This window comes from Rhea americana, unplaced genomic scaffold (assembly GCF_003343005.1).
Source record: "Rhea americana isolate MKP2758 unplaced genomic scaffold, rheAme1 scaffold_0, whole genome shotgun sequence".
In the NCBI taxonomy this organism is placed as follows: Eukaryota; Metazoa; Chordata; class Aves; order Rheiformes; family Rheidae; genus Rhea; species Rhea americana.
Genome location: NW_028185037.1, coordinates 18,192,490 through 18,220,310, shown reverse-complemented (window position 1 = coordinate 18,220,310; position 27,821 = coordinate 18,192,490). Strand labels below are relative to the sequence as shown.

Below are 27,821 nucleotides of genomic sequence, written 5' to 3'. Positions count from 1 at the left end.
TTCTTAAAGCTGTGATTTTTCCAGAAAAATTCAAAATAATCAATTTTGATCAGTCTTGCACTCAGCACCTGTAACCATTATGTAATTAAAGCAAGCCCAGCATACACAAAGAATTAAGGACCTGATTGAAAGCCTCGTTATCTATCTCAATTTCATAGATGAGTAGATACCTACCAAAGCATCAGAAGATTAAGGTTTTTGTTCTCCTGGCTCTCCAAGGAGTTGAGTTTCCTGACAAGAGGAAAAACAAGTTTACTAAATATGAAAGATCTTCTAATAAAAACTGAAAAAAACAATGCAAATTAACTATAACTTAACGATTAATGAAAAGCTTTAGATAACATTTGTAAGTTACATTTAAGTTACTAGAATTTATGGAAAAAGAATATACTATAAACTGTTGGTTATGAGGTTTTACATTTGTTTAATAGGGAATAGTTTGCCCAAATTTAACTAACTAAACTAAGGCTTTTTAGATTACTAGCACAAATTGAACGTTTTAAAAGGAGAATTTAGGTGATCTTGAAGCCTTTCCTAAACTCTAAAATGAAACTAAGTTGTACTCTCCCTGTTTTTATTGGTTATATAAATTGAGATTAAAATCTTATTTGATTTATTTACCTTTGCAAATGAAGACCGTTTTAAGGGTTACACATCCTCTGCCTCTGACGAAAGCGACCTCAATTAGTCAAGTCAGAAAGTCTTTAAAAGCTTTGTGTTTATTGCTTCCAGCACGGAGCGAGGTGGTCATTAACGTACCAAAATTCTCATAAAAATTCCAAAGTTGCACTATTGAAAAAACGCTCAACAAGATGAAAACTAGTCACATCTTTTTCAGAAAAGTCATTAGCTATTTTAAACCATTTTTAACAAAAATATTTTGATTTAATGTGGCACTCAAGCAGATCCATACCATTTGGATACTTTAAACATCATTTAAATCTCCTGTGAGTATGTAAGTGTACATTTAGGTTTATACCATTTTTTTTAATGTGTGAAATGTTTAATATGAGCCTTTTATGCTGATCATTGTTAAATGGATTTCTCCCTGTTTACTACTATTTATGAAGTTTTATTATAAAATAAAGCATAGAATTAATCTCACACACACTGTTTTTCTTTCAAAAGTTTATTTAGTATCAAGCAAGGGTAAAACTTTGCTTAACACTACAGAACATTTCAAGACTTGAGTTACAAAATACCACATTATTTGCATTTGTACTTTGCTTCCCTTTTTACGCATATTTGCAAAGAGAAAAACTAGCAAATGGCTGAAAATAAAAACTAAAAACTAAATTGTTGAAAACCTTTAAAATAAAAGGTTACGCTTATGTTAAAAGAACGGACTAACATATTTAGTAAACCTAGTTTTTAACACTAGTTAATCAAAGGTTATTTTTTGATTGCCTATTTTTCAAATACAGTTTGAAAATAACAAAATTCCTTGTTTTACATATCTTTCTGTCCAGGTTGTTCTTTCAACAACATTTTAAGTTCAGTCCATCCATTCAGATTTTTAAGTACTTTGATTTAATAAAAAGGGATTGTTCATAGAAAAAATTACTTTGAACAGTATACAGGACTGGTGGAGATTGGATATTTCACAACATCAGACAGTACAATCAGTATCTGGCATATGGCTGGTCTCTGAAGACTCCTTTTGTTGTCCTTGCTGAAGGTGCCTTGTGTCTCGAGTTGGTCCATTCTTCTTGCCCTGCAAGAAGGGAAAGTATAGTTAGATTTCTTTCAAAATTCTCATAGATACGTACTTAATTCACAATTAAATGACTAAAAAAATTAAGACATTCACTCAGAGGTGTAGAAACTGAAGTCCAGAATGCAAACAAGGAAATCTGGGTACAACACAGGTCTGCATGAGCTACTCACAGAAGTCTTTCAACATACAACAGTGGGCAGTGACAGTGGTGAAACCTTGTTTAGGTCCCTGGCACTCAGCTGGGCCTGCTTGTTGCAGATACAGAAGTGCCAACTATAGCAGCAGACTGACCATTACATTATGAGGAAGTGAACACAGGATCTGAATCAAATATCAGTGAATGAACAGCCCTCAGAAATAAATTTGTTTGGATCTGTATCAATTTAGGTTTAATTCAGATACACAGTCTACAAGGAAAAAGCCTCGTATTTCACTATAAACAGCTGTGACTTCCAGCATAAGCTAGAAGCAGACTCCACCGTAAAGATACTTCCTCTGAAATGCAAGAGCTAGGAAGGCAGACTATTAAAAAATTAAAAGGGCAAGGGACATTGCTCATTTGAATTGTGGCAACAAAAGAAACTTGTGAAAAATCTTTATTTGTGCTATAGTGCTTCATAATTCTGTCATTTTAATGGTAATATTAATAAGAAGTAATAATGTGATAATGAGAACCAAAAGCCTACTGTGACAGGTATTAACAACAAAAGGAAAGATGCAGGGCCAAGGACAAAACAGGATATAACTACTGAAACAGGACTTAGGTGGGTTTTAATTACTTAAAGCCAAATCAGAATACCATTCAGCCCTTGTGAGAAAACAACCACCACCACCCCCCACACACTTGGAAATAGCATATGTGCTTCTTGTTCTGCTTTTTTGAAATTGCCCTGCCCAAAGACAGGCAGGTGCCTAAGTGAATCCCATGCACCAAGAAACTGGAGGTGAAACTGGGTAGTCCAACCCAGCTAGATATGGTCAACTAAAATGTAGCCATCACCCTGTCTTTCTACTGAATAGAAAGTCAAAAGTCAAAGAACCCCTGAACTTCTCCAAATGGGCGAAGTAACTCCCTCAGATACCTCAAATCACAACAGGAATCCGAAAGCTTAAGTTTCCAATTTTATAGTCTCCTTATAAAAATCTCATCTGAGCTACCTCAGCTTTTAAGATTCAAGGGCTGCCTACAGAGCGTAGATTAAACATCCCATTAAGTGGACAGAACATTTGTCCAGAAAGCAAATAGCAYAAATTCATTTTCACTGCCAGGCTGGAAGAATAAAACCCATAACCTGGGCAAGCTCCCCATCATTTGATTACAGGGTAAGATGCACAAGAACTGGCTTGTACTTTGTTGTCAAAGCAAAGCAAAATCCCAATCTAGAAGGGATAAGAACCCTGGCTTAACAGTTAAGGCAGCTGACCAAGGAAAAGTATTAAAGAAAAGCCCAGATTTTAAGCACTGCTACAGAAACTAAGTTTAAACACAAAAAAGCAGTATTTGTTAAGTAGAAAGAACAGTCTAAGTATTGGCTCCTTTTCACATGATTTGCCAGATCAGCAGGCTGAAGTCACATTCCTCTCAATTTGTTTTCCTTTTGGTGTCATTAGGGGCTCTGAATCTTAAACCCCTTCCTGTATCTTCTGAACTTCAGCTTCTCAGAGGAAGAAAAGTTTAGATACCTTACAGGACACTACTTCTTCATGGCCAGCTCTAAGCAGCTGTCTGCTCAGTTATGTATCTTATTCTGAGGCATCCAATGTTCCTTATGCATAGGTGATGACTGGTTTCTAATTCTGCATTTAAGGATTTATTTGCATTAAGAAATAAAGTCTGACTTGTAGGCACAAAGACTTCACTGGTTGTAATCCATACACCTTCTCTAAGGTATTTACAATCTTCCTCTCAATATGAAGCAGTAATTCACTATTCTGAGTGGCTGCTCTTTAGGTAAAAAAATTCTAATAATTATATAATTATAATAAATGACGAATTGAAATTACAGGCTTTCACTGTTTTTGCACTTAAGATTGGTTTTCTACCTTAAATATTGCAATCTACATTTTTTCCTCTTAATTAACTCTACCTACATTAGACAGTTTTGCACTCTTTTCTGCTATCAATTTTCCATTAATGACATACTTAGAAATCAGATTTACACTGGCTAGCAGTTTATTTTAATGCTGAAATACAAAATGATTTAAGGCATATAATTATCAAGACTAAYTGAAAGTGCTGGCAGACAGAGGAACTTCAAGTGACCTCTTCTTTTGATGAACTAACTTTCCCGTTAGCAAACTGAATTAGTTTAAGTAGATGACATTAAACAAGCCTCTGCATTAGATGCATTTATCATGACAAATATCTTAGTTGAGGTAATTTGTTTTCCACAGGAAACACTGCAAAATGAAGTTTAAGAAATAAACTACAGAATACTTTCATGCGRGTCCTAAAATCACTATGATATCCATTACCCAGAATCACAACTCGCATTAGTTACTAGAGATCCTCCAACACTGGAGGCTCTTGAGTGATCAACAATTCTGTTTCTCTGATCTCTAGCCAGAGACTTAACATTTATCCCTTAAGCAAAGGTGCTTTTTAACATGCTTTATGCTTCTAATCCGTAACACATTTCCTTAAACTTGTCGCCACTGCACTTCTAGTTCAAAAAAAGTAAAAAAGTAATTTATCCCACTGGCATATTCCTTTTGCTTCATTATGCACTGTTTTGTCTCCCTGAGTTACCCACTGCCCTCATGTCTAGTAGCTACCTAAAGTACTTTCATAACCTTTACATAATGACTCCCTGCTTTATTTCATGAGTGCAGCTTGGAAGTGAACTAATACTAGAGGATCGTACAAGTCTGTAATGCACCCTGTTAGGCCCTGATCCAGCACAGAGCTTCAGCATGTTCTTAGCTCAAACCAAGTTTGGTGCCAGCTGTGCCCTACTAGAAACATTTCCTTTCATACATGAACATCTCCTGAACTAAGGCCATGCATCTCTGATATTTTCTTAAATATTGTTGAATGTTATATGAAAGACATACACAAGTGTATTTAACCCCCCCCAAACTACCTCACTTTCACAATTAGAGTAGCTAACAGACTGCGGAAACCTCTTGCTGTATTTGTTACAATAACCACAGGTGGAGCTCTGTCAGGAATCCCTGAACAGCAGTTGCCCATGAGAAAATTCAAACTTTCCTTAGGGAAACTTTTCCGATTATTTTTCAGAACCCTTTCCTACTTTATCCATACAGCTCATAGCTCTACTCACCATAAGAGTCATATGTTTCTTCACTCAGTCCATGCCCATAGTCATAGTAATCTGCTCCACTGTACGGCAGCAAAAAGGAGGGAGCAGGAAGAGAAAAAGGAATAAGATACACAGTTAAATTTTATGAAATAATGCTTACCATCTCATTCTGTCTTTGAAAAGATGAAAGTCTGAAGGATGTAGACATGTACTCTGCTAAGCAAGCTTGTCACCGAGATGATACAATAACAGCTTAAGTCCCATCTATCCATTAACAAGAAGGGAAAACAAACTCTTAAAATAATTTACATTCACTTGGGATTGTTTTACATCAGTGAACCCCTGGTCCATAGTACTAAATGATACTGTGGGATTTTTATATTGATGAAGTCTGGGAAATGAACATGTATTCAAGGATACCTTGCATTGTATTTTCTTCATTCATGGTATCTTATGTAGTTGTTCAAACATTACACCTCCAAACCAAAATCTTTCGGTGAAGTGCACGCAAGCTAAGATGACAGAGGTATCTCTGTACATTCACTGAAAAGTGTCATTAAATAATAAACATAATTGACTCCACTTTTCCTTGGAGAGAGAAGAACTGTTATCACTACTTATAGAAGGGAAAGTTGAAGGTCTTAGAGTGCCAGTGAAGGAACAGTGTTAGACAGACGTATTGAATGCAATTCCTTTGCCTCGAACTTCTCTACTCACTACCTACCATTGTCTAGTACTTTGCATTTTCATCTCTCCATTTTGAAAAGTCTATTAAGAATATCTCACTTTTGACCAGAGCAGTGGATTCAAAATTCACTAGTAGAAACCATAAAGGACAAGCAACACACAGTATTTAGCCCTCAGTATTGGAGGTCCAGTCTTCAAAACAAAATGAATGTGCATATATTCAGAGGCTATCATTTTAATAGTTATATTAGAAACAGGAACAGAAATTTCAGAGTTAAATAGAAGTCTACAGCAGCTAGAATTCAAGAATGTGTAGTAATATTACAGACCATGAGTTAAAACAGCATTCAAAATTCATTATGAGGCTCAGGAGATGATACTCACCAAGAGACCGTGAAAAATCTTGAAACTGCTTTTAAGTAGAAAGCAATTTTGTAACTTTGGAACTTATTTCATAATTACTGTTATTTATATTAAAACCTTTGAATGGAAACCTCAGGAAAAGCCTTATTTCATGTTACTTTCCCACCATGTTTTCATGCTTCATATAACTACAGCTGTGGAGAGACTTTAGACTTCTGTAGTCTATATACAGCAAAGTATTAGACATATTTGGAGGACATCAAGAGCAAGTCTCTAAATTTGTTGTTATAAAAARAGTCAGAAAGATAAATGATTGTTCAATATCCCATAATCTGATCAAGGCTGATATTTGGAAAAGAAATACTCTATCAACTGATGCTACCCAATCTTTAGCTTTCGACCAAGAAGGAAATCACTTTAACATATGATCACTAACAAGCAATTACCAACATTGATAAAATGTTCCTAACATAGATTGACTGCTAACATAAGATAAAAATCAGAGAGGTAATTTATAGTCTTAAAGCAAGTCAGCAGATAGGTATTACTTATATTGTACAAAAGCTAAAAATCACAATTTAAGCTGAACAAAATTACAAGACAGAAAGATCACTTATTTAACCAACAAGTTTTAAATTTTTAGAATAATCCAGCCTAGAAGAATGAACACCCTAGTGTCTGTAAATGCAAAAAGTGTGACTTGTCCCTTAGCACATGAACTAGCATTAAATAAAATCAATACATACTATCTATGGTTTGTCAGCCCATACAATGCAGATGAGTAACAAGGACAAAATTTGAAGAATAGGAAATAACATAATTTTGTCCTGAGACTGCTCAGTGATAAACAATCTTTATTCAGACATTTAAAAACCTAAAATTGACATTGACTACCACTCCACATGGTATTTGATTATTTAAGGCTGTCATCTAGTTTAGAAATATGTAACAGCTGAGGTCTGTCATTGTATCTGTCAATCCTGCCAGAATTACTTCAGCAGGGTTTCATTTCACAGACCTGAAGTATCTATTAAACAAAAAATGGCTGTTTTTATGGAATATAAACTGCAAACTGAAGCACTGGAATAGAAAAACTTTTTACACTGAAAGTTTACCATAATCCATCTTTATTAGCGGACAGGACCTTCAGAACTAACAATTTGCCCTAGAAGTACAAATTTATAACAGGCAGTTGCTCAGTGTGGTGCATTACTCTACTCCAAGCACTTTCATTCGTGCCCTATAAAGAAAGCAACACCAACTCTCTCAATTCAAACATGTATTAAATGCAAAACTTCAGGAAAAACCACAGAGACACTATGACCAAAAGAGTATATGCAGATAGCTGCAAAGATTCAGGGTAAAAGCAAGCACGAATAAATTACTTGTTTCAAATGCAACAGCACCTGAATTGGTTTTGGCTGTGAAGTCCACAAGCTAAGGTATCTTTAAATTTTCTAGAAGGAATTATGCAAATAAATCTAGTATTATACATTAAGTTAGCAGCAACTTACAGAACTGTTTTCTGCTAAAAGGAAAACTAGTCAAAGGAATCTGTAGTATCAGAAACTTCTCTCCAAATTGTATGTTTAAACTCATTATCTGAGAGAGGTCAATTCGGTTCTGAGGAATTTAATATACAAGATATGATTCTCCCTCTAGGCTGCGATRATGTCAAAATAGATGTCTCCTACTTTACCTACCTTAAAAGTCATTACACAAATAAAAACACTATGACCTGTCTGACCTTGTATTTCTGTTTGAAAATCAACTTTGACTTTTTTTTTAAAATAGGTCCTAAAGAATCTTAAGAGTTCTAACTGAAGACTTAATGTATTTTTCTTTTTAACTGATCTGCTCTGCAAAAGACTTTTCCTCTCATTCTCTCCATTTCCTCTCATAGAAAGGGGAGAAAAATCCCAAACACATCCTCCTTCAACCTTATGCACCTCCTTTCTTTTAAATAAGGGTGGAAAAAAAAAACACCTATCACAGGATTCCTTTCCTCCAACCCAGCAATGCTAAGCCTGAAATCTGCTTTGAGTTAATACACTTAAGATGAGAGATGTCTTAAGGCCATTTTCCTCAACTTTTCTGAAGTTTTTCTTACTTTTCCAGGTGCAATTCTGCCTAGCAGCAGATGGAAGTAGAACCTGGAAAATGTGGTGCCTACCTTGTACATGCATTATTATATTTATTGTAGACAGGTGAACTTTTCAAGCATTTTCCTAACCATCAAGTAAGGAGTACAAGTATAATCAACACTGGAATATCAGCTGTGAATTACAAAGCCCTTGTTTATATCTACTCATTTATGCTTTTTGTACTTCCATGCCAGCACAATGTCTTCRGTTTGACAGTAAAGAAAAATAAATAGTAAGGGAAAGGATTTGGATTCTCTACATTAACAAAAACTGGGAACCTCCCAAACCACTTATTCAGTCGTCAAAGGGATTAGCAAACAAAGTATGCTGCTTCTAAGTGCAGAGAGCTGGACATAAAACTACTTAGGCCTCGCTTCACTTTTTCTAAACATTATAGGATTAAATACACTCAAGGGGAAACAGTTTGCTTTCCGTCTAAGCAGCAGCCTGAGATCCAACAGAGCAAGCTCAGATTCTAGCACGGCATCACTGATGAAGTAAAGCCTTAGAAGAGCTGTTTTCTCCAGTAAAACAGAAGATTAAGCMGCTACCTGTCAATTTTCTAGAACCACTGTCTTGTGAGTCAAATACTTCGATTTAGAGGTATTCCAGATAAGCTCTCAACCTTCTCAGGTTTTTCTGCTGAGCTGTTTTCTGAAAAAGCTTGATGACCCATAATTAAAGAATATTTGATTAAATAGCAATAATTGTTCTAAGCATTACAATTAAGTACAGCTATTAGCTTCTTCTAACTGGAGATGCTAGGATAATCTTAGTGACAGGTATCAACAGAACAGCTGAGTTTGAAGCTAACACTCATGCAGGTACCAGAATAACTCATTAGGCCATTTGAGGGATAACCCTAGAATAGGCATGTCAACCACAGTGTTGATGTTCTGTAGTGTTTGCATTAGATACATGAAGATAGACAGAATGTATTGCAACTAAYGAATGTGATTGGCACAGCCCTCTAGAGCAGGAGTCTTCTAGCACTAATATTACACCTTTTGCATGTTTGAAATAGCAGTAGAACGACAGGGAGCCTGACAGCTCTCCTTGTACTTCAATGGGAACATCCAGGCTGTTAGCCCTCAACAAGCCTGGTGACTGGATTTCTAGGCACAAACAGAACCAGCACTCTTCCCTCTCAGTGAAAGAAAACAGCTTCTTTGCAACCAGTTCAGGTTCTTGAATTAATGCAATACATATTAGGGGAAGAAGTGGTAAAAAATCCTTTTATTATGTACATCAATATCAGAAGCAACTTGAAGCTGTTCCCTTTAGCAAGAAGTTTTTCAAAAGAGATCAAAGCAAGCTACCAGATATGGAGAGCCACCTTTTTAATAGCTCCACAAGCATCATCTTYGACCAGAGATACAGCACAGAACAGCCAAAAAACAAAGAAGAAACAAGAAGTTTCTAGCATGAGGTACTATATGACAGACTGATACAATCATATCTGAACAGAACTTTTCCCACAAGGAAAATGCTTTTGCTACCTATTAGCTTTTTCAAGCCCAGCGGGTTCTGATATCAAAACACATCTGTCAATAGTAAGCAGGAAGAAGCATGTCCCAAATGTTATCGTAAAGACAACTACTCATTTATCTCCAAAATCTTCTAGAACATTGAGTTGAATATCTGATCTTAATGCTTTTGTGSATCATTAATATATCAGATCCTGTAAGTCAAGCTTTCAGTATGGTAACAAAAACAAGATAGCGAAAATCCATAGTTTTCTTGCGTCTTTCAGATTAAGTTTTATGTAATGCCCGCCTCTGCCACTTYGTGGTAGAAGTATCTTGAGTAAACTATCCTCACCCATGCATCCCAGTTTATTCCTCAGGAAAACAGAGACAATGATCTCAAAGCAATTGAGACCTATACATGAAARCTTGCTAAAGTACAAAAATATGATGCAGTATTTCTTAAATTATATCCCATTGTAATTTCAAACAAAACCAATTGCAAATCTATTTCATATAACATTAAAAGATGACCAGAGTGCCCTCTCAAGGATTCCCTTAGCTATCACTATTTAGAAACTACTTTATGGCAGAAATTGTAAGAAATGCACTTTTGCAGAGGAATAGTGAAACACCTTCGGAGACATCTGCATTCTGTTGCTAACTACCAGGCACAGAACTGTCTCTCTATATATTTCTAGCAGATTACACTTTGCCCTAAGGCTAGTAGTTTTACCATCTGAAATACCCAATTATTACCACCTGAGAACTCATTTAGCCTTTCCCCTCCCATCACATCTCYTCTTTCAAAATGCAAGTGGCAAACAGCAAGTAGCAGTGGTGACTCAAACACACCAAATACATCAGGTTTCCTCTAAGCTGATTAAGCTTCCTCTAAGCTACAGCTTTATCTTGAGACCACAAGTAGAATACAGTGACAATCCGTTCCCAAACATGGAAGACAAAGAAATTTTACATTAAACAAGAATGAACCAGCAAAGGTACTAAACCTCAGGCTGCACATATATGCTATATGGTTTGGCCTGTTCATAAAAAAAAAATCACACCACACCACACACACCCTGGTCATCACATTTGTCTATTTTGCAAAGCAGTTTTGGGGCAACTGATCYAGACCCCTATCAGAGGAAACTAAACTTGAAGGTTTAAAAAAATCCAGGGATGTACCAAAACACTCAAGCCCCTCAAATGGRCATAGACCTGAAACACCATGAATGTTATTATTGAAAAAGGATGTGCAAACCAACAAGGCCATTCAGGACAAGGGAAGCAGAGACCAGCGAAGACTTGACCAGTATCAGTCAAGGACTTTTTAAGAGTGTCCACTGCCATACGGGAATGAGGACGGACAATGYATTAACTCCATCTCTTACCCAACACACCTCTTAGTTATTCTTCTCGCATCCTTATGAGAAGTTAAGAGAGAAACTTGCCACATATTGGAGTACAAGAAAACATCCCCTATATGTTATCATCCACAAAAMTTGCACAGACAGTATGTCACCATTCTGCCCTTAGAAATACTGCTCCATAAGATATGCATCATACCTTGTCTTTCTAATTTATTGAAAGAATACAGTACAGCTTTCAAACTTGCCTATAAATTTGATATTCTTACCCATCAGTGGGAATTTAGGAGCATTTGAGAGAAAAAAATTATCATTCTATCCCAGTTTTATATGATGATCATTCAAAATAATAAAAGTGCCATCAAGTAATGTATTTGGTTAAAGAAAGACTGTTTAACTACTTTCAGTGCTATGTAAATTGCAAGTACCTGGCAGATCTTAAAAGCAATGCATTACAACATTTGAGACTTTTCCACCGACGCCCTAATGCCCCCTTACACAAGTCACTAGCAAGGTCCRAGTCTTGCCTCTCCAAGCACCATAACGCAGACCCTTCCACTCATGCTGAAAAGGTAATTCAAGGCAGCTTGAGACTTGTTTGCTCTCCTTCTGCAGGCTCTATCCCCTTTATCAACATATATGCTGCAAACATTTCATATAGCTCTCACCTAACCCGTGACTACTCCATAATAAACTAAATTCTGATGGATACTAAATTGAATATTTTTCACTATTTGGCATCTGAATGATGSCAAAACTATGCATAAAGCCACAATTCTGAGGTACCTGTTGTTTTCTTCTAAAAATAAAGTTCAAGAAAAAAGAAATGTTAAAGTTTTTCCACAACTAAATGTCCCTTCTCCAATGTTGCCCAATTAAACAGACTTCCCCCCCCTCCCCAGTGAAAAGCAGTATCCCCTTTCTTCCCATGCAAACAAACCAAATAGTTCAGGAAACTCTATAAAAGGTAAAATTGCAATTTTCAACTACTGCTGACTACCAAGCAGCAGAACAGCATCAAGTTTTCTTCTACAAAAACAGACTCTGTGACCCCCTGAGCTGAGGAAGCCTGATTTCTCCCTCACCCGTGCCGTACAAGGGAGACATTGGCTAAGACGGCACGAGACACACACTGGCAGAGGAAGTTCCACTGAAGTTCCCTTTCCCTCCCTGCTTCCAACCCCAAGAGCAGAGAAATAAGCCGGCCCTACGTGTATTCTTCACTAAGTGTGCATTTGTGAAGCCGTCCTTCCTCTAATCATAGAGGCACTRCACAGCCCCCTTCTTATCTGGGCATTTCTTTTAATGAAACTTGTAGAAAACTCATCATGATGCAYGACATTTAAATTTATTATGGAGTTAAATATTTTTTTTCAAATTTGGAAGCCTGATTATCTGCATTCTGCATCCAAAGACCACATATCAAACGGTCATCGCTGCAGCATCCTGAATTCTAACTACTGGATACTTTCTCCAAAAAGTGTCTTTCCAAATTGTTTTGGCTACTTAGACCTAATTTTGTTACATCCATTATTTGAGCTTAAGCTACCTTTGTGAAAACACTGCAATTAAATTGGAACCTCTCATAATTAAAATATTCTAAAACTAATTCAAAAAGTCACTATTATTAATAATCTACAATGTTCTATTTTATCACTCTTTAATGAGTTTCTCTCCTTAAAGACTGGTTAAAAAAAATATCCTCCTTGACCTAYCCTTTTCTTATGACTTCATCCCTGTAGTCAGCCAAAGAAAAATTCCAAAATCCTACCAATATTCATATCCTAATTGTATTGGGGTAATTCAAACATGCAGGTTTAAGAGGCTGTGTAACCATATAAATAAATCAAGWAATTCATGCAATATTATTTAAGTCTCAACATAAACTCCTTCTTTGCATTTCCCAAACATTTGAAGTGTGACATTACTATACCTACCCTTAAACATTTTGAAAATAGGTACAGAATTCATTTAAAAATAAATAATTTAGAAACACATTGGAGAATTCTGAAGATGTTACAGTGGTATAAAAAAGTAAAATAGCAACCCCATGAGAAACAATTTTACTATCTGAGTGCAATTTCATGGAATATTATTAGTAAAARTTTAATAACTCTAACAACTATTAAATAATCTAGCACCATATGTGTTATGACTCATTTTTCMTTTACTGATCAGTTTTCTTCATTACACTCAAATTGCCCTAATGGTATTCCTGTTTAAAAATTCCGTAGATCATTGATTTCTGCAAGCCAAGTTTAAGTTCAAACAGGTATGCTAAAGTCAATTAAAAACATCTGTGCTAAAGCAGCAATTTTGAGTGTTTTATCCTGCACAACTTTACAGGTGAAAAAACAAACAAACAAAAATCTAAAAATCACCTACATCTGAGGAATTGCAGAAAAGCTTTTCAAATAAAACCAGCATAAATTTACACAGGCAACCCCATAGCATGGATTTCCACAAATGGATCAATTCCTGAAAATCTGGAACTAATTTTCAGTTAAAAGATACATTATCTTGTTTACACAAATGCTCTCAGGCTTGATTTGTACAGAATTATAAACTTCAATAAGCTTCTATATACCAGCTGCACACGAACAACAATCAAATTGCGAAACCCTAGCCATTTGCACTATCACAGGAAATCAAACTGCTGCGACTTGGTTTGATTGATTTCTGTCTAAGTGAGCACATGAAAAATAAACAGCTACTAGCATTAAAATCCAGAGAATTACATCTTGAAAAGTGACAGTAGCAGACACTGTTTTGCATATAATGCATATTTATACAGCCTGGAGATGCATGACTGCTGACAAACAATGTGAATTTAAAACATTGAGCATCACAAACAAGATGTTAGGAATTAACTTTTAAATACCAATAGCAACACCTCCATGAACTAGGGTCTAATCAATATACTCAAAGCTTTATTAAAATAGTATAAACAGTAATGCCATCTTTTGTATGACTGRGTAGTTTCAAGATGTGCCTAGGAACTTGAGTTCCTAATGGCACGTGTCAAGAAAGTTGTCTCTGGGTCTTGTTAAGTAATTCATTAAGTCAGAATTAAGGTAATTCTGGTCTGGTGCAAAATCATGGGTTTAGGAGCTTGACTTTTAAGAAAYTGAATCACTTGTACTATATTTACGCATTTAGTGATAATGACATAGGCAACTTCTGACTTTAGTCTTTTAAGCAACTACCACAAGCTACTTAATGTGACCTTCCTTCCTCAAACCTTTCAAGCTACAGGCTCCCTATTCCTGGTCTTCTCTACTTAAGTCAAATTCCATACCTCAAACCATTTGCAATTAACATTTTTTTCAAAATAAATGATTTAAAATAAAATTGCAACACATTTTACATTTCCCAGCACATCAACAAGTGAACACACAGCCTAGCAAGCCAGATGCACAGAGTAAACATGGGTATAGCTACAGGAAATTTGTTAGTTCCCCAGAAATTTCAGACTAACTCAATGAATTGCTCTAAGACTYTGGGTAATTTTGAATGTATTGCATTTGGGTGTAACTTGAAATGGTAGCAGTTATTTTTACATATGCAGGAAAGTGACTGAGAAACATTTCATGTTTAAGCCAACCTCCAAGAGAAAACTAGAGCATTAATAAGCAAGTAGGGAAAATGGAACAATGCAGGAAACAGCAGACAAAGCCAGCAGAAATAGTAAATCCTAATCTTTCCCCTTCTGTATCACTGTCTAGACTAAACACTCAAAATAGCTTCCACAACTCAGTGAAGGGGAGGTCACCCAGACTGATGATCTAAAGCTGAAGGATATTGTGTATGAACACCTATTTCACTTATATTACCTTTTCCTCCTGGACCGATTCAAGGATAGAGTTAAAGTTACAATTAATTACCAAATGACTACATGGCAAATTAACATTACCTTTCCCCTACGCAGACACAAGGTAGAGTTACGCAAACTGTTGTTTTTCACCTACTATAGAGGTTAGCAATCTCTACTGTAAAAACAATGAAGCCAGTGGAATGCACTTTTTTTCAGGAAAAAGGTTAATGCATCCAGTTGTAAATACTAGCAAAAAAGCCCATAACCTTTATTTGAAACTTCTGCATGGTGTGAGGCAGATAGACATGGTCTCTGATTCTCTACATTTTGGGGGTAACAGCAGTAGTCACTATCTCTTGATAGAGAACTTAAAAGTAAATAGCAAATCTTTAATGCTATTGGAGAGGTAGCAGGCATCCCCTTTCTCAGCAACCTTGTCACATAATCTCAATTCTAGTAACAAACCTCATTCTCTGGCATGTTAACTCACTGCAGCATCTGTCACTGCTATGAATGGTTAATCATAATAGCATYGAGATGACTACAGAGGTACTTAAGCAGATGGCAGCGCTAAATCCAAATGATGTACTACATCTCCCTAGTGGACTTTGTTTCCATACACTACCATTATTCTACAATTCCTCAGTGATAAAWCTTATGTATTCTGGAGAACATTAAATAGTGAACTGACAGCGCCAATTGATTTATTAGCACCCATTTCCCTTTGCCCTATTATTGTCTTCACAAACACTTGTGTAGATCATGCATGGAGTCACTAAGGGACAGAAGCACTCTTGCTTAATTTGTAACACAGTATTTCAGAGATAATAGAAATATTTTCACACTGAAAAAATTTAAACTGATCTACAGATTTAAATTAAGACTCAACTAAATTCTTTGTTTYCTCCATAATATTCTTTTCTGAACCTTCCTAATAAAATTGCTCTAGCATTAACATCATACTATTAAAACACCCACAATAAATCAAAGCAAAAACATTACAGTTCAATACAGATTTGAGAAGTCCTCGAGGTATCAGGTAGGTTTTGTAAGCAACCATGCATGCAGGTGAAGCTCACAGAACTGCACACAGGTAATGAGCATCAGCACCACAAGTCTCAAGAGGAAGCTAGTTTGGTGGTATTACACAAGCACAATCCACAGTAAGATTGCAACCATGTGTCCAGCATAAAACTGTTATCMTACTGCATATATATATATTTATATATATATAAACACATAAATATGTAGGACAGGTGTCATGAAAGAATTACTGCCTCCATAAAGCAAAATCTGCCCTCAGAAAAGCTAATCTAGTGGTGCAACATTAGTTTTAGTCTTTCTGCTTTGCTTAGTTTGATGTTCAGGACCATTCAATGACCTCACAGTTTTCACCACACTCTATTCAGGCGAAACTGTCTGCTAGCCTGATTTTCAGAAGTTGAGAAATAATTCATTTGTTAAATTAAACACAAAATACTAAATAGTTCAGTTGATTAATCATGGTAGCTTGCATCGGTATAACTTTCAACCTAATATTAACCCCCTGGAGGAAAAAAAACAACAGCACACCCACACCACACTATACAGTTTAGGTACATCTCTTCTAAAAACTGTGGAAGTAACCATCCAAGTTTAGTATAGCTCCTAAGGATAGCTTTAAGGCCAATTTAACATTAAAAATAATTCAGTTAAAAAKACATCCTCAAGCACTGTTTGGGGCTGTCGTATAAAACACGATTGTGGATTAAAAAAATGTATTAAATGACTAGTTTTCTATAGAATTTCTATAGGATGAGAGCTGGGAGAACATACCAATGATTCTTTCCCTGTTAGTCAAATGACAGGTTTTAACTAAAGTTACAATTGTCAAGGACAAGAAAGACTACAGAAGGAGCAACCAACAAATGCAATGCCATTGAAGTTTAAACGCATACGATCTGGAAATAGCAAGCAGTTAGGTTATAAAAAGGCAGAATTGTTCATAAAGGCATRCAAAGCCCCAGCTACCTTAACACACACAAATATACAGTACGTTAATCCTCATATCTGACCATATCACTCATCCCAGGCCCTCTCAGATTTGGCTCTTTTGGGGAAATATGCTGGACAGACCTCTGTGGAGGGAAAAAAAAATCAAACAGGAGAGTACAGCTGTGCCGTGCTGGACGGTCAAATTTGGAGAGCAGATTTCTGTACACAGACATCACCCCAAAGATGTGCTGTTGGGGAACAGCACAGTCACACACCTAGAGAAAAACTGCATTTTCCCATTCTACCACAGATTTCCATCTCGAACACAGGAATCACTGAAATAGGCAAAACTCAAAAACCAAATGAGCGTTTTAACTGTCTCCAGTGTATCACACACAGGAAAATAGGTTAGTGAATATAAAACAAGTTTGCTGAGGCTCAAGAAACAGGGATTATATACTTAAACTAGTGTAGATTTAATGAACAACCCCTATTTTCACTCAGGAAATATTTCTGCAGTTTCCTCATTAATATACAATATACAGTTAATATCATGATCTATTGAAAAAATACTGGAAGATATACTAAAAATTCTACTCCTTTCTCCCCATGGAGGGAAAGAAAATTTCTTTTTACATGCTAATCACTAAAGAATGTATTTTATACATGCAAACATCCTCTTTGCTCAAATATGTTTTCCTCTTATACTTTAAGGGCAAAACATCAAGCTTATATGCAGCTGAAGTAGGAAAACAATTGTCTTTTCCAGAATTTGCTTCACAGTAAAGACACTGTAATGCACCTAAATGTGATAAGTATCTCAGTGGTTCCAAATGACTCTTGCAATATGGGCTACTATTTGATATTCAGATTAAAGATAGGAACACTGTTCTAGGTAGCTCAGATGGCTGTTTATAGTTATTAGTTTTTGCCTGCCAATACTGTCCTAAATTTTTTTTTGCCAAGCCAGAAGAGCCAGAAAACGAGTGTTCATACCATGTGAGAAGTGTATGAGTGAATCATTTGTGTTTCTTTACATTTTTCAAGTGCTGCATACCRAAAGAAAAGAAACACAAATGAAGCAATCATCCAGGAAATAAATCTAAATGTATACACTGTAAAACTACAGGTAAAGTACAAAATGAAACAATTGCTTTGAGGTACCTCTTTCCACATCAAGCTAAAAATACATTTTCTGTATTCTTCCATATAATAATGTAAGAATGATACACATTGTACAATAATACTTTGTAAGAAGAATTTCATTCCTTGGGACATTTGCTTTTTGCTTATTTTAGTCCAAAGGAAGAAAAAAATCCTAGTTAAATTTCTTTTTCCATGCTGAAGAGGTTAAGTAATGTTTTTAGTTTTGGCACAGTCAAATGGCTGTGGTAATGAAACCCAAATGCACGTGCAATAAACCCTGTTACCAACACTAGAAGCAGTAACAAACAAAATTACTAACATAAAAGTTGAGGACTATTTTGGTAATCTTTTTGGAAAAAAAAAAATTTATCACCAGCAGCTGCTCTCTAAACATAAAATTGTACAGAGACTCATTTTGGAGGTCCTGCCCTACTATATCTTAGCTCATATTATTGTTTATTGATTTTCAGAAGCTTASAAGGCTCCACAGGAGTAAAGTATCAGAAAGGAGGGTATTATTTTCATTACGATCAGATATTTCAAAACAGTTTACAATGACACTTCAACTTTCCATTAAGCTTTTTCACATTGAACAAATCAGAAACTGTTCAATTCTGTAACAAGATTTCAGTTGGGTGTTTCAGCACCCAAAGCATTTCCCTACATTGGGTCTAAAAGGCTTTGTCCACRACTGCGCTGGGAGCAGTTCTGTGGTTTTTCAGATGAAGCTACACTAAGAGGAGATGTCTTAAACACGTTTAGTGGAAGCTAAGTTCTCAATGACATTACAAAAGCTACTACTGCTCAAATTATGAACATTTGTTCTGGGAGAAAAAAAAGAATAAATTACAACCAAGTAAAAAAAATGAACAAAAGTTGCTTTTCTTTTTTAAAGATGTACACATTACAACTACCTCATAATGGGACCATCAGCCAAGCCACTAAACATGCAATTTTGTATTTGCCATTAAGCTTTAACTATGACTTAAGACAAGAAAGTAGTTCATAATTCACCGCATCTGGTTCTTTCATCATTGCAAACTGACACAAGAATTTTCCTTGTAATTCATAGAATTTCAGAATCAGAGTTATTTGTAAGAGTAAAATTGTAAGAAAGTTAGAATTGCTTAAAAATACTGTTGGCAAAGTACAGTGAGAGAAGGAACACAAGTGGCAAGAGATTTGAGTTAGTCAGATCATTCTACATGGGTGCAGAAAAGATTAAAGGAGATATATTTACAGCAGTGTAAARTATTAAGATCAAATATTTGAATATAACAATCTTTTGACAATGTGAAAATTCAATGAACACTATCTTACATGATTTAATACTTTAAGTGCTCTTTTCCAGATAAATATTAGTTTCTCTTTGTAAGAAAATAACCCTCCCATAATAAACAAAACTACTAAAAAAATCTTTCCTGAACTAACTTTATGAACWGCTAAAAATTGATTTGCAATCTGTCATGATCAAAATTCCAAGATCTCTATTTTCATTTCTTTTTGGCTGGTCAATCATTTTCAACCACTATTTTGATACTGAATACACGAATAACACTGGTGATTTCTAATAAAGCTCAAAATATTCTTGCTATTTAAGATGAAATTAGAAAAAAAAATAGCCTAAATGAAATCAACTTTCCATCTGTGGAATATTTCAGATGTAGTTACAGCGGAGTTTGAGACTTACCTTTGTGCTTGAGCACTATAGCTGTTATCATAGGAATCATAACTCTGTTCATCGTAAGCAGTTCCGTAACCATCATCATACTCCTGAAAAGATATAAAAGAAAGGTAATATTAGCCTTAAGCACACTCTAGAAACAAGGTGGCAACCTAGCACTGAATAGGGAAGACACTGGTCTCAAAATAATTTCTACCACTACACATGGACAACGAAGCAGCAAGATGTTAATGGTATTAATCTACTAACTCCRCCTAAGAGGCCATCTACATTTAACATTGTTTATTTTGAGCTACTGACAATTGCGTGCTTGCATAAAGAGACAGTTTTAATTAAACACTACCTCTTGTTTTAATTAAAAACAGTTGCTGATACAGAAAAATAGTACAAATATCCTCACACACTTAAATTTGTGACCTTCAAGAAAGCTCTGGAAAGGGCCTCTGTTAGGAATCAAAGCATCTAAATAAGATTATGCAACTGACTTATAGCAAACTCAGTTTTGGACACTGAATTCAATATACCTACACAGACTACAGATGGGAAGGGCAATGAAATTGCCTAGAGATAATGTTTGCAAGAAACAGCTCTTACCTCTTCTGCCCTCTGTACACGCAAACTTGTGGAATTTTAGCATTCAGCACATTAAGACACTACTGAAAAAAGGACTGCAATACAGCTTTTTTTCCAAAACAGCACTAGATTTAAATACCAAGTTGAATAAACCACATTAACTCCAGGTGCAAGCTGTACAGGAATTTCAGCAAAAGGTAAATATGACAACAACTTTATTTCCCTTGAGAAAGATGAAATGTGGAAATTCAGTGAACTAGCTTAGTTTGACAATACATCTGAGCTAAACAAATGAGAACTAAAAGTGGCATTTCCTTTGTACTGATCCCTAGAAATCATAACAAAGAATTAAGAAGTCCTATCCAAGTATCCAATATATCCAAGTATCCAAATATCCACAGACTGCAATGGATATTCAGGGCACCTCATGCAGCTTCACCAAATTAGGATATTTAGAGAATACACTTTTCCTTAGACTGGGTCCTATTCAAATCAGGTATCAGCTGACTTAGGATTTATGTTTTGTATTAGACTTTAGTGTTGAGAGTATTACTGTTTCTCTTCCATAAAAATTTTACAGAGAACTTTACTGCTCATCGTTTTCCATGTATCTGGAACTAGTACAGTGTTTTCAGAACATATTAACCTGACAAAATAAGGATGAAGTCTCCYGAAAGAGCCACATCTCTCCTGGGAAAGCAGACTACCTCAGTAACAACTGAAAACAGTAAAACTAACTACTGGTATCAGTGAGGTAGGGAATACTCAAATTGTTTGGTATAACACCTCCAGTAGTTCAAAACAGACAGCTWTCTAGATCTCAGAAGTAAAGCCTTCTGCAGCAAGAGGAGTCAACGATACATCCTTGAAACTAGAGATGAAGCTATGAATTTCATGTCTGCAGTGTTTTTTTGTGTGTGCGGGGGGAAGGAGAGTTGTTTGATTTTAATAGCATTTTTCCTGTTATCTGTAATGGCTTCTGTGGAAAAATCAGGCAATCTACCATCAATACTACCTCACCACTGCCAGACTCAATGTTTCGACACATAAATGAGTCTGACAGCCTATTAGTAAGTCTAAAGAAACATGGTTTGTTCTAAATACTTGCGAGGAAACCAAGGAAAGCGGTCCCACTTGAAAAGTAAAGAGATTGTCTTCTCTTTGAAAGATTCATTGGCCTGAAGCTAGAAATTAGGACAGTATTTTAGTATTTTCTTCCCCATCTGATAAGGATATGGATTTTCCTTGAGGAGCCACACGCTAAACCAACAAAACCACTGCCTCCTGGCAGTTATTATGAACAAGCACTTTATTACTTATTGATGCAATACCCCGACATCTGTTAACAACACAGACATTGATCAACAGCAGAAGCAATCTCAAACAACTTCTTTGCTCTGTTCCAGAATATTTACATGACATTTGGTCTCCTCTTGTAGGATTTACAAATTGTGAATCATCCCTCCCCAAAGAGAGGGTTCTCAAACTTAACATGCACCCATCAGTGACAGCGAATGAAGTAGGACCGAAACTAACCTTATCTCTTATATTTTAGGGAAGCTTTGCCACTAAGGTATTCTTGGAGAATTCTAAGCAATTGTTTTTATTCACACATATGTTAATTGTCTTACTAAGAAACTGGTCATGAAAAAACAGGAAATAAAGACTACTCTGAAGCTATGGTATCTGTGACCTCTTGTAGACAGAAACAACAGAACAAAGTAAACTTGAAATAGGAAGGGTTTCTTTAGGCTAACAATACATCCAGCAGAATGAAAGAGTATTTGGGAGAAACAACAGATTTATGTTTTGTATCAGACTTAACTGTTGATAGTATCACTTTCTCTTCCATAAAAAAAATTTTACAGGGAACTCTTCATTGCCTATCATTTTGCATTGTAATTTCAGTAGTAGTGAGTTTCTTGGAGCCCTGCATTGTGATTTTGCTCAAGATGACACTCCTACTCCTAAGCTACAAATAGAAGGATATTTGGTATCTACCTTTTTTAGGTAAGATTCCTGTCACTTAGGTTTAGCAAGATCAACCTAGGCTGCTGCYGTTACAATAACCTGCTAAAATAGAACTGTCAGTTCCTCCTTACTGCTGTATTTATAGTCATAAAAACAAGCTTTTATTAAAAAAATGCACACAAAACATGCTGCAAAAATAGAATAAGAGCTGTTTTCAGTGGCTTGCTCTGCTGAGAGAAGAGATCCAAACTGCAAAGCATTTGTTACCATGAACAAGTCCCCTTAAAATAACAATTATGCAGGGGAAGCTCAAGTATGCTTCAGAGCTTTCACTTAATTAAGTCCAACATACTATTTTCTCTCCATCATATAATATTTGAAAACTTTCCATTTTTGAAGGCTACAGGTAAGGTTAGCCAAAGTAAAATATTCCCACTATTGGAATATTTTGACAATTTTGTTTCTGAAATACAGATATATAGCTTCAATGAACGTTTTTTCCAACCTTACTTGGTATCTATGCAAAATATCCTCAGTCATCTGAAACAYTGCAATACTATAAAATATCATACTAAACCTGAAAATAAGTCTTTTCTTCCATTTATAAAGGAAACATACRTAAAAACTTCATTACAGAAGAGCTGTGCGTACCTAAGCACATCCCAAATAATCACTGACAGGCATTACTATAACGATTTCTTTCTACCAAACAAAAATTATACTTTCATACTTTTCCTGCTGAGTTTTTGGCACACATTTCAGGTATTTATTAAGGCTTCCTAAGTTTTTAGGAAGATATAAATAAATATATTTAAAACCATTTTTCTCCATAAGGAAGACACCATTTGAATTATGCCTACTAAATACAATACACTATAATTGCTTCCTCACCCCTCCCAGAGATATGAATAATGATACTTCATGAGCAATCAGTAATCAATAAATAGCATCAGTTAACTAGTGAAGCTATATTTGCTCTCCTACACCAAAAGAAAAGCCCCAAATMATTTCTTTAATCTTACGAACTGAAGCATTGTTTGTCACTCACTATTTGACTATTCAGGACAACAYAGAAAACTAATTCATGAGATTTTGTTCAGTTTAAAACTGTAGCGCACACTTAACTCAAATACAGGAAAAACTACATATACTGGTCTGCAAATGCTTCAATCCTCTTAAAACTGCACGTTTTCTACAGAACACTTGAAATACAAAAATAAAGAAATTGTCTTGACTTCTGCTCATTTCAGTTTTAAGAATTTCATATTCTCCAAAACAACAGAAGTACAAGAGATCTTCTGAAAGGTATATGAAAGGGATGTTTTGTAAAATAGTTCAAACCTGGCTCATATATCCTTAGTTAAAGCAGTCTGCAGGAACTGCAGTCTGTCCTGGAGGAAGTTTATACCCACAGTTGTCCCAGCGATGGTGTCCGCAATTGATATAAATCCCGAGAGCAGAGAGCAGCACTGGTACCAGTAACCGTTCAGTGCAAACAGCGAAAATTTTCCATGGACAGAACTAAAAGCAGTGTGTAAATATGAACCCTTCAAATACATTAAGTTACTGTCACAGGTCAAAAGCTAATGAAAGCAATGAGAGCAGTCTTAGCAAAAAAGTCTACAGCTACCCAACGCATAAGTCATGGCAAGCCTTGCCCGTCTGAATTTGTCTCATTAAGTACTTTAAAAATACCCTTGTTCATGGAGAATAGGAAATGGTGGCTTTAAATTATAATCTGCTGGCAGTGACAATGATAGACTAGTACTTGGCCCTTCTTTAGGTGGAATTAATGTTTCAAACAGAACAAGGCAGAAGCAGGAAGAAAAAGGTAAAGAGTTCATTTTAACAAAAAACTACTTGTAATGTGGGGAGAAAAAAATCAAATTCAATTCAATCAAAAATCAGTTTCCCAGCTCTTCTCAGCCAAGTAAATATATCCAAGTGGGGAAAAATAAGGCTGTTATCATTAAAACTAAAAGGCTGTTTTTTAAACTTTTCCTTATTCTCTGAATTTAATACTTATAGCAGTAGCTTATTACAAAAATCTGTACACAGAGGTTAAACTAAAGAGGGAAGAATGAGGCTACATCAGCATGGCTCAGTGAAGAATATTTTCAGTAAATTAGTATTCTAAAGGGAAGGAATAGCCATTCTCCAGTGCAGAAGGAACATCCCCACCTCAACAGGAACATAGGGCAATCTGAACTATTATGGGCAGCTACTAAAGTCTGAATGAAAACATCAGGGACTTTAGCAGCAAACGTGCACAGATTAAGCTCTTATTTTATAGATTCTCACCTGGTTTCCTTCAGGAGCCTAGTGCACTTTCAGCATCAATAAGTGCACAAATAAGTGGAGTAAGAGAATTATTAGCGTGTGTTATCTTYATGCAGCTTGGGGAGGGGAAGAGTAGCTAATGAATACAGGTAGTGACATTCAAACCAGACAAAATTGTTTTCTACATATGACAGCAGGAAAGACGTGTCAGAATCCAGAGAAGGATTTGTGCTTATGCAATACCACCAAGTCACAGAACAGTCAGTTAAGATTAAGAGCTCAAGTTTTCCAAAAATTTGAGAAGGAAGTAACTTTGAAATAATTTTAATGTAAGTCTGAACTTCAAGATAGAAAGGTGGGGGAAAAAAAAACTTTCAACCTCTCCTTCAAGAAAAGTATTTCTATGGCTGTGAAAACAGTGAAAAGCTTGAGAAAATGATTTTTTCCATTCTCCCCACTCTCCCAAAAGAGCACAAATAACTAGGAAAATGCAAAACAAAGTTTAAAATGAAACAAATTGAGACTAAAAGCTTTGAAACTTTTCTTGCTTGTCCTATTCAGCTAAAGTTTAATGAAAATATCAGAACAAGAACATTGATAGCTGTAAAAAGTTATTCTGAAAATATCAGAACACTATTTCAGTGTTAAGAACTTGCTTTCCTCTCCCCATTTCTAACCAGTAGTATTAACTGATTTCATCCTGAATTAAAAAATAGTTGTAGTTCCTCTGAAATGTCAAGGTTCAGTATAGATATTAAAAAAAATTCAAAAGATGCAAGTGGAAACCCACAGAGGTGGGCAGTTCCTAGAGAACAAAGCTACCTCAAACCCTTCTCTAGGAACAAAATAACTCTACATTCAAAACAACTTAAAAGACACCTGAATAACTTGGTTAAAATTGCTGCAAGTTGCTTCAAACTGATCAATAATTAGAAGACCAAAGCAAGTTAAAAGAGACAGTGTGGATTTTGCAAAATGGGATTATAGGAATACTAGTACTCAATCCAGAGTTTCAAGTCTTTTCAGAATCTTACGACCTCTCTATCAACCCTCACTTTGCTCAATTTCCCCTTCCTCCCCCTTTTTCCCCTACTGAAAAAGGGTCATTTGTAAATAAAGTGTTTCCCCCCCCCCCATGGTATTCCTCCTTTTGTGTAGATCTTCCCTATTCAGCCAAGAACAATGAATGAGCAAATGAATGCAAGACAAATGTGGAAAAAATAGTCTCCTACTTTAAAAACAGGTTACCTTGCAAAAATCAACATTCTCTTAACAGCTCCAAGAAAGCAGCTTCATAAGTGCTTTATCCTAATTCTCAGCTTTTTCAGTATCTTTTATGTCTGATCTCAATAAGATATGGAAAGGATCCTGATAACCTTTTGAAGATAAATCAGGATGGTGTCTTAAAAGTATCAAGTCAACTAAAACAGACTACACATATTGCAGATGCCTACAAACTAATACCAAGACATCTAATAGGGGAAATCCACCTAATTYAACAAGCTGAGAGCAGTAATACTGAGGGAATGAAAAAGTGCATTTGTGCATTTAACAGCAGCTCTTTAGGTCCTGAAGCATAGCCCCCTACACTCAGAATCCATAGAGCTAAACTTGTCCACAGTTCGGCRTTTTCAAACAGAGAAGGGGATATTGTTTCCACTTTTGACCARTATCCAGCAGTTGCAGAATTCAGGCTGAATGCTGCAGATCAAAAATCAAATTATTTTTCCATGAGAAAACTTGAACCAGCTTTCTAGGAAGATGCATTACACAGGCTATAGGTTATTCAGCAGAATGGCACTCACCTGTAAATAAGACTCTTTGGCATCATTATTTACATTAATGGATGAATCTGCATTTTATAAACAGCAATGGGAACATAAACTGGAATCTAAGTTTATCTTTTCTCATTCACCCTACATATCACCTGTGAGCATCTCCCTTCTTCCTCCATCCCACTTGCTTCAGTTCTCCCACCAGATTTGTAAAGATTCCTTGCAAAACAGAAAGGAATAAAATCATTTCTCCTGATGCTGTGTATGCAAGAATAGCCAGTAGCCTGGTGCTCAGTACACTTTTCTAGAGACCTGAACTTTAGTTAAGAATGGAGACATATAGCATCATGTCTTCTGTTGATTGTTTGGATGGGATACCATTAGCCAGAATATTACAGTAAGATCTTTTGGGTCCTTTCCTATGAGATTCAAGGACAGAATCACAAGATGCTTAATTATGAAGCACTGCACTGTCCACCGCTAAAACCAAAATAACTCTGGAAACATTCAGAAACACATTTCAGAAATTAAATATTTAAAACTTGGCCATTTATAAGTTTTCAGCTTTTCCAAAAATCAGACAAACTAAACATGGATTTTAAAGATCAGATTTTGAAGGTTATTGGTACATGCATCTAAGCACCCTTMTTCAGCCTCAAAAAATGTCGGCCCTTAATTGGAAATAGTACATAATGTTCTTTTTCACATTACAATTTAACATTAGAAAAGGTGCCTAAAACTGGTAGACATTTCATCTTAATTAAATTTCTTATTACAGAAAGCAATCCCATTAAAGCATTCTAATTGAAGTATCAACTGTTAGAAATTATACATGTGGTCACTGCATTAAGAAAATCTGCTATTAAGGTAATCCTTGTCTGAACACTGAAACAAAGCATCAATAAAATAGCTAGACACAAAACTAAAGCTCTGACACCACTTTTTTCCCCACATACTAAGAGGAACATTTKGAATTAAACACTTCCCAAAGCAGTGGTGAAGCAAGTCTTGGCCATAACTTGCAAGTAAACATGGTTCTTCATCTGTTCCATGATTTTCCTTGGATGAGTCACTGTCTCTAGCATTAATCCTTTTAATTTTTCAGGATGCAGTAGGTATTCCCATTTTAATTATATGTTAAGACCACTTCTTAAACTATAGAAAAACAAGGAGGAGACAGATTAGGATATAGTAACTTACTCTTAGATGTTAAGGATTCACTGGTCTGACATATACTCAGGACTAAGTTACCAAAGGGAGTAAGAGAAAAGTGAGGCTGTTTATATTACTCCAACACCCTCATTTCTGTCACAAGATATACTTAACAGTATGCCACAGAGGAAAAAATAAATGACTTTATACACTGAAACCCCTATTTCTTTAGCTATAGGTAGAATTACAGCAGCACATGATTGAAGACTTCCATCCAAATCTAGTTTGCTTCCTTCTGACCATATATTTACTTCCTTGACATTCCATATACTTCATTTACTACAGAGTAGAGCATTGTAAGTCTAGGGGAATGAAAAGCTTCATGAATCCCTGCAGACTTTCTAATCCTCAATTAAAAAGTTTTAAAAGTTGCTCTGTAACC

General features: G+C 35.7%; 1 protein-coding gene across 5 annotated transcripts in view; it reads right to left on the bottom strand.

The window, feature by feature from the left end:
* Nucleotides 1–1,164: 1,164 nt before the first annotated feature.
* Nucleotides 1,165–27,821, bottom strand: part of KHDRBS3 (KH RNA binding domain containing, signal transduction associated 3) — an 89,189-nt gene continuing 62,532 nt past the window's right edge. For 4 of the 5 annotated variants that reach the window (XM_085321108.1, XM_085321189.1, XM_085321355.1 and 1 more), the window contains 3 exons: nucleotides 19,635–19,717; nucleotides 5,002–5,060; nucleotides 1,165–1,714 (listed from right to left, as the gene is read on the bottom strand). In XM_085321108.1, the coding sequence (XP_085177234.1) occupies nucleotides 1,623–1,714; nucleotides 5,002–5,060; nucleotides 19,635–19,717 (234 nt within the window). In that variant the 3' untranslated portion in view covers nucleotides 1,165–1,622. Of the gene's footprint in view, nucleotides 1,715–5,001; nucleotides 5,061–5,140; nucleotides 5,245–19,634; nucleotides 19,718–27,821 lie in introns of all 5 variants that reach the window. The other variant, XM_085321272.1, reaches the window with a different exon arrangement.